Source organism: Gavia stellata, chromosome 30 (genome assembly GCF_030936135.1).
Source record: "Gavia stellata isolate bGavSte3 chromosome 30, bGavSte3.hap2, whole genome shotgun sequence".
In the NCBI taxonomy this organism is placed as follows: Eukaryota; Metazoa; Chordata; class Aves; order Gaviiformes; family Gaviidae; genus Gavia; species Gavia stellata.
The window spans coordinates 4,699,707-4,714,735 of NC_082623.1; the positions used below are offsets into that span (position 1 = coordinate 4,699,707).

The window sequence follows — 15,029 nt, forward strand, 5'->3', positions numbered from 1 at the left end:
AACCAAGTTGTAATTTATCTGATGTCACTTAAACACACACTAAACTAGTGGATTAGCTCTACTTCACTAGAAATGAAGTTCATCCGCTCTCCAAAGCAACGTCGACAAGCCTTAACTTCAAAATCAGAAACGAGTGACTTCATTGCCCCACTGGCTGTCTCTAGACCCAGTAACACGAGGATATTCTCTCCCGGTCTTTCCTTCTCGGTTGTGGCAGTGAGCCTCTGTGCACTCATGCACGCGTCTCCCGCGCCCGTCTGGGCACGAGTTTAGCCAGGAGATTTCCCCGCTGACCGAAATCCTCAGGGATGTGCCACAGGAGTCTTCAGACTCCAAAAATAAGCTGAGTGCAGTTGGACTTAAAACATCAATACGCAATGAGCTTCTGCTACCAAGGTTCCCCCAAAAGTTTAAAGTTAAGGATCTTGAACGGAACAAATACGTCCTTAGGCATGCTCGTAGGTTAAGATCAAAGCATTAACTTCAGGCATGATTTTGTAAGGTTTTACCAACACCAGATGCTAGATGAGGTCTCATTCGTGTATAATCCAAAATACTAACTCCTGTTCTAACCTGTCCACCAGCCACCAATGGATCGTCCATATGGGACATAAGAGCTATGGCTAATAGTAACTGGGCAAACATCACCTGGAGCCACAATTACTCTGCAGGAACTGACTTTGTGGTTAAGTATATCACCAGTAAGCATCAGATCGCGTGGGGACTCTATAGGGTGGTGATGCCAGTAGAGATCCTGCCAGCTCCGACGGTTGCAACCTATTACTTGGTCTTAATTACTGTGTGCGGAATGATGCTCTGGCCACGTGGAGGATGGGAGAGGAAAAGGCAGGTCATGGTCGTGGCTGATAGAATGCACCAGAGCTAATCCTGGTGATTTGCAAGTGATTCCCCCTCCTTGCACCAACTGCCACGAGATGTTTATCAAACACAGACGAGCAAGGCTGTTCATCTGTGAACTGCTCATTGAGCTGGGCTGTATGTGGTCACAACGTAAAGAGCCTTAAAAATATATATATATATATGTATGAGAGGGGACAAAACTTTAAGGGAAAATGAATGAAACCTACATAAATTGGAGGGCAGTTTTAAATGCTTTGGAAGATGGGCTTCTCGAACCTGGAGTTGGCAGAATCATCTATGATCCCAAAGCTCCTGTCGTATCGGATATCGCTGTCTCTTAAAGTTGTAAGGCTACGTACTTAGTCTGGAAACTCAACGCCAGTATCTCTGGTTTTAGTACTTGTTTAGAAAAGATGTTTACATGTTGTTGGTTGGTTGTTTTTTGGGGGTTTTTGTATAGATAGGCAGTGATGACTACTGCTTATCTCTGACTTTATTTCCCAGCCATTTCAGCCCTCACCTCACTTGGTATGCTGGTCTTATATCGGCATTTAAAATAAACCAGCTAGGCGCAATCATTAACAGCAAACCACTTTTGGTCATTTCCAACATCGTTTAAGAGATGACCTTGCTTCCTCCTTGAAATGATTTCTAACACGCAGCCAGTGCCTGGTCTCGCTCTGCAGCCCAGGCTGGGCTGTGCTCAGCCTTCCCCCTTCTGAACTCATTTCCATAATTCAGGATACACATCAGCTTTCCAAGCCCTAAATGCCAAGTATCCCAGCTCCCAAACCAGCTCCTGCCACCAGCCCTGCTTTTTCCCCATCACCGGGAAGCACAAAGCACAGGCGATGCCCTTCCAGAGCCCATGTGCTGGGCTGCGACAGCAGCAATGCCGTGGGACATCCTCATCAGGACCTGGCCAAGAGGGAGGAAATCTCGGCGATTTCAGCCCTTCCCAAAGAGCCAGGGCTCCTCTCCCTTTCTGGCGGTGTCGGAAGCAAGCAGCACGCCTTTGGCCTCAAAGCCGCATTTATCCTTCCCCGCAGCACTGCTGAACTGGGAGGTGCACACCTCCAGAGCCGCAAATCAAAGCCCCACTTCAGGCTTTCTTAGAATTCAATGCTTTAACGCTCAGCATTAAGCTCATCAGCAAATGATTCCCGGCACAGTGCAAAGAACAGGTCATCCTTGGATAGAGCCTGGGAGCAGTCAGCCCACAAGCACCCCTCCTCGAGCTGAAGGGCGAGACCCCTCTCGCCCCCCAAAAGCAGCAATCTGCCAGCTGCGGCGAGCAGTCTTGCGGCACGTTTAATGCAACATCCAGCTCATTCAAAGCCTCCTTAGCCTACCAGCAAAACCAGTGCACAGATAACACTCCCAAAAGCACAAGAATTGGCTCCTTTACCGAGTCCTCTAGCACCTTCACCCAGCTGAGCGGGACCAGGCAAATTCCAGACCTTTTGTGGTAAATACCCAAATATGCAGACCTGAGGCTGGGCAGATAAAGGAGCTATCGGGTCCTAAAAGTAGGGAGAGATCTGAATAGCTACCGGTATTTTTTTCCAGTATGGCAAGCAGGGATGCAGCAAACCCCACGCCATATTCCTGCATCACCGATTTTCTTCTATTCTCAGTGAGTAATAATCACGAAGCCGTTAATAGCTCCTTGACCATCAAGCTGTATTATTCTTGCTCAGCAGCTAGGGATAGCGTAATGCATTGCCTGCAGTGTCAACATGGTAATCTCTCCGAGCCTCCTGCGGCTGGGTTTGATGTGCGGTTTCTGTTTCTCAGGTAACAAGACAGAGAAATCTATCCCTGTTAAAGCCCAGACCCCTTCCTCTGTGCAGCTGGCGAATCTGACGCCGGGAATGATGTACAAGCTGTGGGTGTTCCCCATATGGTCTAGCCCCAGCGAACACTCGTACATAACCTTTACCACCAGCTCAGGTGAGACGGGCTTCGCCCCCGCCGCGGGGTGCGTTTCCGAGGCATGTCACATCCATCACCGCCGACGTCATTCGCGTGGTGGCGGGAGGTGGTTTGACCATGACTGCATGGAACAACCCTCATCTGCCCCCCCCATCTCTGCCCTTGTTAAAAAGCCACCCCCAGCATCGCTGGGAGGTTGGTCCACCTTGCACGGAGGAGGAGAGCCCCAGGAGGGGATGGGGATCCCTTTGAAGGAAAGGGTCTCGAAGGAGGGTGGAAAACACACTCATGTTGTCATGCGGCTCTGCCTGCAGCCCTGCCACTGTGTGTTTGCACTTCCACACGCGCATTGCTACTCGTGGTGATGGCGGTTGCTTTGGCCCCGGAGAGCGTGCACGCGTCTGGCCCCAGGTTACGGCAGAGGGGCAGGCGGGGGATAGCGGTGATGGGATGCAGGTGAGGGACAGGACCCAGAGGGGGAAGGCGGTGTTTGCAGAAGACTTCGGTCAGAGTCCGTGTGGCATATGTATACCTAGGGCTTTCCATCCTCCAGGTACATTTCCTCCGGCAACCTCACATTTAATTGCACAAGCAATTTTCCAGGCTTAGCACCTGAGTGGTTTTTACAGCTTTCTAATGATGGGCTTCCTCCACTGCCCACCGAATGCCAGAGAAATACCCTTATTGACTTCCACAGGCATGGAATCGGGCTTTGTGCATTTATAAAACTTCACCGTTCACACTCGATGAGTTTCAGTAAATCAAAACAGCCGTAACTTCCTTTGTATTCACCCGGGGGTTTTGCCGTAGGAATCTGCACAACACCTGTCAAAGTGCGGGTCTCAGCACTTAGCTGAAAAACCAAGGAGCAAGCAATGCTGGAGCAGCCCACACTGACAGATGTAGTAGGTAGAGGCTGTGATTTTCAAAGAACTAGAATTATTTTGCTCAGATCCAGCCATGTAATGGAAAGCTCAAGCTCTTACCGGTCTCTTTGCTGCGAAGTGCAAAGGGAAAATGTCATTCACAGCAAGGGAGTGCTGCAGGGGGAGGTGGGGAGCAGCAGGTCTCCCCACACCCCCCATGCACATCTCATTCGGTGTCCAAAAATTTAGCAAGCCATAACACTGCCAAGAAATTCTCTGATGTGCTAGGATGACACAGGGACAGATGGCAACTACTGGTATTTCTGCATGCCTAAAGCTGCCCAACACTGAGAAATAACCAGCGAGTGCCGACCTTGGCTCTGTCCTGCCTCTGCCCCGCGCTGAGGTCTGATGTGCCACCCCAAACTGCTCCACCACCCTGTGATGTGGTCGAATCCACAGCACAGCAGCCCCCGGAACATGCTCGGCTTTGCAGAGCGCCGTGTTTTCAAACAGGATTTATTTTTACCGGGCTTTTTCCCCAGCGCTCCGCTGCTGTACGTGCTGCACAGCGCGGCTGCCTTGCCTCGGGAGTTTTCATAGCTTTGCTTTGGCAGGACTCGGCTCGCAGACACGCAAACTGTCTGCAGGTTTCAAGTCCCTGGGCTCCCAGCCTGTTCCTATATTGCAGAGGCTGATTCTGACCCCAGACAATAAAAGAGCTGATTTTTTCAACTCAGACTCTCTCCAGAACAGCTCCAGCTGCAGTGTTGCATCCCCAATTTTGTTTCTGCTTCTGTTTCTGACTCAGAAATCACCACCAGCTCGACAGCCTCCCCCCATACCAGGCATGGTGTCTTTCTGGAGAACTCCTTCCCAATCCGGACCCGCCTCTTTTCTTTTCTCGCCTGCTTTTCACCCACTTTGGGGTCTGGGGGGAGAAGGGGCAGCCCCCCCTGCACAACAGACACCAAGGGGCAGGGAATCATTAGAAAGGGGGGGGAAAAAAAGCAATAACCTTAGCTGATTGATGCTGGCAGTCTCGGCATATCTACTTTCTGTAATTGAGGGGTTCCTTCTGATATTATCATTGACACTGAGGGATGGGGCCACCTTTGTCCCTGTGACAGAGGCTGACTGCTGACCTGAGCCCTATCCCTGCGGGATGCACAGAGCTATCGCCGTCCCTGCAAGCAGAAATGCTGCAGATCCATTTCTTTGTTGGCTGGATACTGCTGACACAAGTGTTCGGCCCCCGCTGACAATCATATGCCATCAGGAATGCTTTTGACAAAAAAAAAAAAAAAAAAAGCACTGCTCGGGTTTTTGTGGGTTTTGTGTTTTGATGTTTCACAAATAGCTATTCTCAAAGCTTCTTCACTTTGAATGTAGATCAATAAGAAGTAGTCCACCTGCACTGTGGCTGCAGGACACTGCCCTAGGACTTCGCTTCTGATTAACTGACAGCTCAATAACCCAACAGAGCTCCTTCCAGTAGTAAAGGACACTTCGAAAGTACAAACGTAGCTTAATACAAAGAGGTCTTCTAAATTTTAAAAAAAAAAATAATAAAAATTCCCCAGCCTGTACACTGGGAAGAGGATCATGCAAGGCTGGAGCTAGTGAGGCTTTATATACCCAACGGTCCGCTTTACAAAGACAGACAAAAACGTTGCTGATCTGCTGGTGGAATATAAACTATGAACATTAGGCAACATGTTTTCTGCCACAAAATTATAATTAATTTTAAAAAAGTCACCGCAGTTGCATTTCAAATCAATCCCTGTTCGATTACACAGCTGCTTTCCACTATTTCCCCTTGACATTGGCCTTACATTAAAGCAAATCAAAACATCCTCTCTGACAGCCATGTACTTAATCTCCTCTTTCTGAATGCTGCAATGACAGTCACTCGTTTACTCTAAATGCAAGATTGCTGTGACTATAATTTTGTCGTCATGTGTTGCTTTTTTGGGAAGGATGGCAATTATACCTCTACCTTGGCGATAGGCAGTGCCAGGATCCTACTGCAAGATCCCCTGGTGACTTGGTACTCAAAATCCTCCCTCCCTCTAAAACTCAGACCAAATCATGCGGTGGCACAAAACCCACCTCTTGGGCTGCTTTGGCATTTTGTACTTTGAAACCTCCCTTAGCGCTGGTTTCAGTACCAGTCCCATCCCATCAGGACTGCTAATACAATCTTTTTCCATTTTAAAGCTCTCCAGTAAAGCTTTCTTCCCCTTTCCTCCCCAAGCACTCAGCTAATTGAATCCGGTTCTCAGCTCCACTCTGTTACAGTCTCATTCTTTCCATTATAAAAAGTGCATCTCCAAGGACTACGCAGCTCAGGTGGTACTAAAGGTAACCATTAAATGTGGCAGCATTAGAGGGAAAAGCAGCAAAAGGGAGCCAAGGCACCATTAGGCAGCTACTTCCACCCAGCTTCCCCAGGAGCTCAGTGCCGCTCACAAACACAGAGCGTTCCGGGTCCGACATAATTTCTGTAGCAAACGGTACTCTTCCTCGTCGTTCTCCTCTTAGCTGTGAATTTCCTTGTCACAGTTTGGCTGCTATTACCTACTGGCAACATGGCTTAGATTTCATCCTAAGGAAAGCACTTCTACTCTTGGGTTCAATTTTGATGGAATAAGCATGCACTTACAGTCCTAAAATGGTGCGGGTTAGGAACGTTTGCCAACTCAACCCATTTTTAAAAGTTGTCTCTTTTACAAGAGCCTTTCATTCAGAATATGTTAAGGTAGGGCTATCTTTTACGCTTTCTTTATAAGCACCACCTTGCTTTTTGTCACATGGGCACCACAAAAGGATGCTCGCTGCACTCTCCTGCCCATTTCAGGCAAACCCCCGCTAAATCCCAATTCAATCCCATCCAGCTCAGATCTCCCACACTCCTGCCAGGAATACCTATCTCCGTTTGCACTGCAGTCTGGTTAAATTTAGCCCCCCTGCTGCGCTGAAGGTTATTTTCTCCTCTGCTCTGTCTTGCTGAATATGAAGCGCATGTCAATGAGAGCCAGAAAATGGCAGCTTGTTGCTATTTATAGGAGACAGATTTGTCTGTCTGACGGTGTATGGGAGCTGCAAACAAGAAGTCAGAGTACGTGAGGGAGGACACGGCAGTTAGAAGCTGGAGTGTTGTTTGGCCAAGACGACACCTCCTTGCTCGGTATTAATCTATTAATACTCAATAGCCTTGTGAGGGTGCTGGAAGCAGTGGTATAAAAGAGTTTGCCCTGGGAGAAATGACTTTCCAGTGCTATCAGACCACCTCCCAACTACCTGGGACCCAGCTGTCATTCCTTGAAGAGCTGTTCCCACCGCTACGTCCCCACTCGTGCATTGGCCAAGTCTTGGTGGGCTTCCACAAGTCCCCTCTCGGCCCCGGAGAGCCCCCGTGGCCACCCAAAGGCAGCAGGACCCCGGGGGGCGGTGGCAGCAGAGCCACTGCCCATCGCCTCTGCGGCTTGGGCATGGCTGTCCGGCGCGAGTCAGGCTTCTCCCAGCTCCAGGCTGTTGATGAGCCCTTCAGGGCTCAGCAACCCTCTGGATCCAGCGATGCTTCTCAGCCTCACTGGACACCAGGGACCGGACCCGCTTGGGCACTTTGCTTTCAGACCTTCTCACTTCCAGGGCAGTTTTCAGAAACGGTAAATGAAAGATCAAATCTGTTACCCAGCTTCTTTTGCCATTATTTGCAACGCACCTTTCTCACTGGTCTGTGCTAGGTTTTACTTTATGTTGTGACCCTTCGCTGTTTGTAGCTCCTGCTAAAACGTTGAGTTGACCTACCACCACAAAGAAAAAAAAAAAAGCTCCAGATCCCTGTGCTACAGTCTCAGATAACCTGGTCAATACACACACAGACACACAAACGCAGCGCTAAAGAGAATTTCTAAACCGGTGGACTGTGTCTTACTATTAATCTATTTCCCTCTGTGGTTCTGGTCTGTCCCTTATAGCTTTTTTTTTTTTTTTTACCTTTCAATTTTCCTCCCAGCTTATACCAAGAATCATGTGGACATCGCAACACAGGGCTGGTTCATCGGGCTGATGTGTGCCATAGCTCTCCTGGTCCTTATTCTGTTGATTGTCTGCTTCATTAAGAGGAGCAGAGGCGGGAAATATCCAGGTAAGAGCCTTGCGTGGCAATCGTTTGCGCTCATGGTTTAAACATCTCCAGGCTTCTGGAGGCTAATCAAATTGTATTGCTCTTGGGTAGATGCATGTGATTACAAGGGCTTTTCTTTCTCTATAGTGGGAACACTGTTATTAGTGGGAAGCATTTCAGTTAATTAAAGGTCGGGTGAGGGCTCTGTGCTGTGCAGGCTTTAGTCTGTGGAGCTGGACACTCCTGCTATGCGTGACCCAACCTCCACTCTGCAAATTTGCTTGTCCTCATCTAGAAAATGTCTTTTCAGGCAAAAATCTCATTAAATTTTTGCAAAGCAAAGATAAGGCTTAAGAAAATTAACCAATTAATACATCCTCTCTCGCCATCTGGAGCACCTGTGCCCTGGTGTCACCACAGCAGCACCCTTTGCCAGCCCTCCCAGGTGCGGGTTTTTTACCGAGTCAATGAAAAACTGTATTTCACCCCCCAGGGATTTCACAACGACAGCCTCAACGCGAGCTGCTGTTACTGTCCCATAAAGCTTTTTATCTTCTGTACCGCTTTTTAATATGAATGCCGGGATGTGCTTGTTTACAGTACGAGACAATAAAGATGAGCATCTAAATCCTGAAGACAAGAATGTAGAAGATGGGTCGTTCGACTACAGGTATGCTTCCATTGGCATGTGTACCCACGCGACCACGTCTCCCCATCAGCCCCACTCCCAGCCATCACAGACCTCACCGCGCTACCCCTCCACATAACCGCAGCACCGCGGTGCCACACAGCCTCTTAAATTATTTCTCCCACCTTCCTCCTCCTGCCTCCTTCCCTCTGCAAGTCCTCTACCAAAGGAAACATTTCCTGCCTAAAACCCTGGAAGAATAACCAGGCTGCGAGGATGCTGCTAAGGTCTCCTCCTTCCCCTGTCTCAGCCTGGGAGGATCAGGCCAGGCAGAGAGCTGGGACTCTGGCATCAGCTACCCCGGGACACAGCTCTCACCAGGTGCAGATCAACCTTAATGACACTCCTAACACATGCAAAAAAACCCCCAACATTAAACTCTGAAGCAGCCTGAGGATATTTCAGGCATATCACCCTGCAGCTCAGCCTCTCTCCTACCCATAAAAGAGTATCCAGGGGAGAAATGCCCAATGTTATGTTTGGATCAGCCCTGAAAGCATGCAAGAGTACTGATTTGGGGGTCTGCCTGCCTTCCAGTCAAGGCTTTTCTGTAAGGTCCCCAGGCAAACCCTACAGAAACACCCTTCGAGGGCTGCAGCACGGCCAAGCAGCAGTTCTGCTAAAACCGCTCTGATTTCCCCCCACCTCCGCTCAGCTGCTTTCACACAAAACGGCATCCTTTGAAGAGCAGCAGTGCCCATTTTTACTCCAGGAGAAGTCCCAGGGTATTTCAGAAAGCGGCAAGGGCTCTCCCAAGCCTGCTCACGTGCAACGCAGCATTCACAGCTCTGCTGCAGTGAACGGTTGCCCCCAGGGAGCAGGAGCAGGTAACCGTGACAGGTCTCATTGGATTGCCCACACTTGACAGATGACAGGGGTGCATTACAGCACACCCAGGTCGCCCTTCGAGCGCCTACAGTGGGCTTTGCTTTTCTTTAGAGAATTACAATGCACCCTTCCATCTGAGCTGGATCCGAAGCCCAATTAGGCTAGCAGGAATTTTTCTCCTGACTTCAAAACAGGGGTTAATTAAACCCCATGTCATTACCGATACTCCTAGCGTTACAAATTGAGGTAGCAAAGATAAGAAGAACTTATTTATGATTCAGTAAGGGACATAACAAGACACATGTGTTCCACCAAAGACTTTAGAGGAAGCAAAATGAATATATCTGCCTGCACACAATACATAAATGGAAATAGAATAACTGCAGCCCTCAATACGATCACATTTATGTTGTTAGTAGCATGGTTACTCAGTAGCAACTCTTTTTCTCCAAAGGATGTCGTAAGCCCAAAGCTCCCCAGTCTTCTGATAGCATGATACAGAATACAAATACACCCCAGCAGGAACCAGAATAAGCGGCATGTTGCGTGAAAAGGTCGCCTTTCTTTATTGCCCTAAACAACACCCAAGAGCAACACCTTCCTCACCTCCCTGCGAGATCTGGTTATCACTTCTAGTGCTGGCAAGCCACACTGGGGCAATTACAGCAAGTCCCCATACAAATGGCAGCCTGGGGATGTTCCCTTTAGATTCCTGGCTGGGACACAGAGAACAGCAGAGAAGAAATTAGCTCAGCCTGGTCCTGTTGCAGGCTTTGCCCTGGATCAAACACATCTCTTCCCAGGCACGATTTTACAAGTGCAGGCAGTGCTCCTCGTACAGATACGAGCCATAACCATAACTACATACTACATAGTTAGTGTGCATACTTTGACCAAAACAAGTCCCCTTAATGCTTTGAGTCACCATAGGGATCCCTCTTGGTTCCCAAATTTGTGGGATGATGTAAATACCACAAAGCAAGCTTGAAACATCTCATCACCCAGGAGCTACCTGAACACAAGCCGATAGGCTCGGCTCCATCACCTGGATCTCAGACAAGGTCTCCTCAGCCGAGCTTCTGGCAGTACGCACCAGTTTCAGAGATCTGCTTCTCAAGAGTCCATTGAGGTGGTTACAGTGAAACCCTACTCACCCCCATCGCTCCTAAGGCAATTGCATTGCCAGGGACCCCTTGCCTTGCATAGAAGGAAAGCCAAGCTCTTGGCATGGCTGGCAGCATTGCGACAGTCAGCAATGCCGCATTTACTGCCCAAGCACCATCCAAGGGCCATTGCCTTCCAGGCAACGGGAAGGAATGGGGTAAATCCTTCATCCTATTACACAGCGGCTTCTGCTTAGCTGAAGCTCAAACTTTTCTTGACAGCCCCATTCCCAAAAGTTTGCAAGCTAAAGGCAGAGGTCAGCAGAAGGGCAACAACCAAGCTCCAAGATGCTCCCGCATTGTCAATCACACTGTCCCATGGACTAGATGGGGAAAAAAAACCCCAATCAAACAAGAACAACAACAACAAAACCCACAACAACCCATAAACTTTGCCCCCTCCTTCTCAGGAACAACAGGTTTCCTGGGAAAAGTAATAGGAGGCTTCCCTCAAGGAGGCAGAAAGGAAGGTGAACCTGAAGGATTGATATGAAACGCTGTTGGCTGATTAAGATTCAAAATGATTGCGATGTTAGGCTCAAGGAGGGTAGCAATTAGTATTTCAAGCAAGGACAGGAATTGAGCTGACGTGAGTTCTTCATTGGTTTCCCTCTCCACCTCCACATAGCATGTCTGATATGCTCTCATCATATCTCACGTCCTTAATGCCCTGTGCATGCAACTTTCAAATCGCTGCAGCCTATAATTAAGAGATACTGTCACATCTTTCTGTTCCACTAACAGAATAATGGTTTTCCTGAGCAGAGGCTAAGCTGAGAAGCTTATTTGCAAAGCAGGAGACCATTATCCTTGGACAATGTTCTGTGCCAGCGACTGTGCCTCATTATACCAAATGTTTAAGCTGCACGTGGGGGAGTTGGCTGGAAACCCTGGCCGCTGGGAAGGGAAAGTTGAGTGGTTTTAGCTTCTGGGCTCCAGTTCAGATTCAGGATAGTGTCCCGTGGCACAGGTTACAATGCTGCAGGCAGTGCCAGCTTGCCCCAAATGGACCATCTCAGCAGACATCAAGACAGGACACAGAGCCGTCCTCTCAGCCTAGTGAGGGGAGGAGAGGTCTGGCGAAGCAGCCCAGGGAGGTGTAGGCTTGTCGATAGAGAACACGATACTGGTGCACGACTAGATCATGGAAACCCAGCAGAAGGCTGGAGGGGAAACCGAGAGACCCGTTTGCTTCGCCCTTGTCCTGCCGCACGTCGGTCCCCAGCAGCGACCGCTGTTCCCTACAGCTGCTCGCTAATGGACTTCAACCACAAGCCGTTTTTTGAAGAGTCCGACGGCAAACAGCCCGCTTCCCACCTGCACCATCCACTGCTGCTCTGTATTAGCTTTCTGGGGGAAGCCAATGAGGCTCATCCAGCTCTGAACAATTATACTGGCTCCATTTGGTATAACGAGGCAATTAGCTCCATGAGGAATGCAGATGTTTCTTTTTGGTTTTTAGCACTGCCCCTGTAAATGCAGACCTCATCATACCTCTCTCTGATCAGGCTCTTTCTGCTTCTCTCTGTTTTATTCCCATTCTTTCTTCTCCTTTTCACCTGGTCTATCCACATGGACCATGAAGGTCTCTTGAAAGGTAGGACCACGTGCTGCCAGAAGTCCGGCACATTTAGCTTTTTATTTTATTTTCCTTCCTTCTAGCTATTTATTTCTTTATAGCTGAAACTGTACCTTCCCCTCCCTATTCCCATGTACGTGCCTCCACCTAACACATTAAACAAGATCCCTCTAACTCCTGCTGGCATCAGGGGTACCCCCACATCCAGCAAGCTGCATCTTGCTTGGAAATGCTCTGTGGGCTGGGGGCACCCCCGAGCACCAGCCAGGCCCCCCCAGCCCCCCGAGCAGCTGATCCCTCCTGGTGTAGCGGGAGCGACCAAGGGTTGGACCTGGGGACGATGCCCTCGGTGCATTCAGCACCCTGCTGCCAGACACCCAGGGAAGGTGGCAAGGGACACAAGCAAAAAAAAAAAAAAGCTAGTTCCTGAACAATCTGCCCACTCTTTGTCTCAGTCCTGAAAATCCTCCCTCTGGCTCAAGCCTCCCCCTCTTCTCAATGATTTATGCAACTCAGGACAACATTTCCCAAATGGTTTTCATCTGGGTGCTCTGGTTCTCTAATGCACACATCAGCAAACCCCATCGAAATCCATTTTAACAGGGTTATATTGCATCAAGATGCTGATGAATAGCTGCTTCGCCCTCCTAATGCACTAACAGGATAAATAGTACCGGAGAGAGGTAAAACCAGGGGGCAGGTTCGGGAAACGTGTTGCCGGGGTGCTTGGTGCTGCGAACCCCCCATTAGGGAAAATCTGGCTCTAGATTCAGCTTTAACTGAACCCCAAACCTTGGGAAAGGATATTGCAAATAAAGGGATCTGGGTTTTGCCACTCTCTACTTGGCATTTATTGGGCTTTCTAACTGGCAGTCCTGCTTGCAGACTGCATTCTCTTCCTCCTCCCCCCAGAAAGAAGCTGCTTTCAAAGCTAACAAGTTATTTTTTATTGTGATGCCAAGTTAACACAAGGCCTCAAATATTGGTTTTGTATTATTGCTTAATTCACGAAGTGCTGATATAAGGAAGTATGTTAAAAAGCTGCGTGTTGTACTGTGGGATACCAAATTCCTCTCCCACTGTAGAGAGCTGATGCCATTAATTAAATGGCATGAGAGAGATTTAATGCCTTCCCCAGCTGAAGAGCATTTGCCCAAGCAAAGTGTTTCTTGTGCCTTCATGGGAGGCAAACACCTTTGTGTGGGCACCGACTATCAAGGGCTGCAATCAAAGCCCAGTACTTTTACCAATTTTAAGAAAAAGAACAGAGTAGAGTGCCACGCTGGGGAGTGAGCCTGCGGGGTCCCGAGCTGAAACAACAATAAAAAGACAGCAATGGAGGTGGAGGAAAAAATGTTTAAGGTACCCATGCGATATCTTTAGGAATGCTATACAATTTGCATGCTGGACACAAAATCAAACATGAACTAAGGACTAGCTGATAGGAAAATTAATTTTTATATATAGAAGTCCACTCATCCTCCACGCAATGTTATCTGTATTTATGAGATACCAGCCCTTGCCCTTCAGAGACAGAACAGCTTTTCCCTGGTTTTTTTTGTTAAAAGGGTTTCTTTAAAGGGTTGGCTTTTTCCTGTGGGTCAGACTATTTATTTTTCAGTGACCTGGCTTAATCTTTCTAGTGAAAAAGAGAAAAGGATAAAGAACTGAGCAAACAAGCGTAGATGCTCAGAAATGAGCTTGGAAAGGTAAATCCCCACGAGTTTTGGAAGCTGCACAGAACTTGGCATCCTCTACATGCCCCCTCGCAGTGCTTTGAGAGTGCTCCCCATTGCATGTAGCTATCTAAACAGCCAAGTCTGGTTTTTGCAAGGAAATCTGGAAACAAACCTCACTAAACCAGGTTACACCAAGGGCAGTGAAAATGCTGAGAGAAAGAAAGAATATAAGCAATGACAAGGAAAGGATATTTATAACGTACATCCAGTCAGACTGATCTAAGCATCGTATGTAATATAGGTTGAAAAAAACTGCTTTCTAAAAAGAAAAAGCACAAAGGTGGGGTTTGCAGCAATACCAACCACAGCACCAATTGCAGAGGCAGCTGTGGGCCTCCTACGCGGAGGCTGTCGCCCCACCTTCACGTACGTGTCAGACACACCACGACCTGCTGTCCGCAGTCAGAGCACCCCGCCTTTGCGGTCTCTGGTCAGTATATTTGCACACTGGATTTATCTTTGAATATCCAGACCTTGGGTGAAGGTTGTAAGCCCCGTTCTCAACCCTTACTGTGTCTGTCTGTCTTCTGCTACCCAGCGATGAAGACAACAAACCCCTGCCAAACAGCCAGACCTCCTTGGACGGCACGATAAAGCAGCAGGAGAGTGACGATAGCTTGGTGGACTATGGAGAGGGGGGCGAAGGGCAGTTTAACGAGGACGGCTCCTTTATCGGCCAGTACACGGTGAAGAAGGACAAAGAGGAGACTGAAGGCAACGAGAGCTCGGAAGCCACCTCCCCAGTCAATGCTATCTACTCCTTGGCATAGCGCAAAGCACTGAGACCACAAACAGCCTGAGGTGTTTGTAGTGGATGGGGGTTAAACAACAGCCGCCGCCGCCACTACCTCCAACAGAAACGCGTGAATGAAACCAACCAACGATGACAAAAAAAAAAAGAAAAAAAAAAGAAAAAATCCAAGCAAACAGGCAGACCAGGTGGCTGCCGATGCCATCTTATCCTTAGCAAACAAGCGAACGGCAAGGACTCCCGGGGCGCGGATGGGTTGTAGCTGTAGCTGAAATCTGGGCTGAGCCAGAGGGGCTGGAGGCGGAGCGGGACGCTCGAGCTGCACCCCAGCTTCGGGGCTGGCCCCAGCGCCCAGAGCCAGCCCGGCACGGGCCACGGTGGGCTCGGCCGCCCAGGCTCCCCGAGGCCCTTTTTGTTCTTTTGGGAGGGAGTTAAAAATTCTTCTTTTTAATTTTTACAGGAAGGTTCCAGATGGGAGGGGGAAAAA

General features: G+C 48.8%; 1 protein-coding gene across 9 annotated transcripts in view; it reads left to right on the forward strand.

Annotated features, from left to right (window-relative positions):
* The window catches only part of NFASC (neurofascin), a 53,788-nt gene extending 39,227 nt beyond the window's left edge, over positions 1-14,561 (forward strand). For 7 of the 9 annotated variants that reach the window (XM_059831150.1, XM_059831151.1, XM_059831152.1 and 4 more), the window contains 3 exons: positions 7,684-7,815; positions 8,395-8,464; positions 14,330-14,561. In XM_059831150.1, the coding sequence (XP_059687133.1) occupies positions 7,684-7,815; positions 8,395-8,464; positions 14,330-14,561 (434 nt within the window). Of the gene's footprint in view, positions 1-584; positions 702-2,658; positions 2,815-7,683; positions 7,816-8,394; positions 8,465-12,058; positions 12,071-14,329 lie in introns of all 9 variants that reach the window. The other 2 variants (XM_059831147.1, XM_059831148.1) reach the window with 2 other exon arrangements.
* The last annotated feature ends 468 nt before the right edge of the window (positions 14,562-15,029 follow it).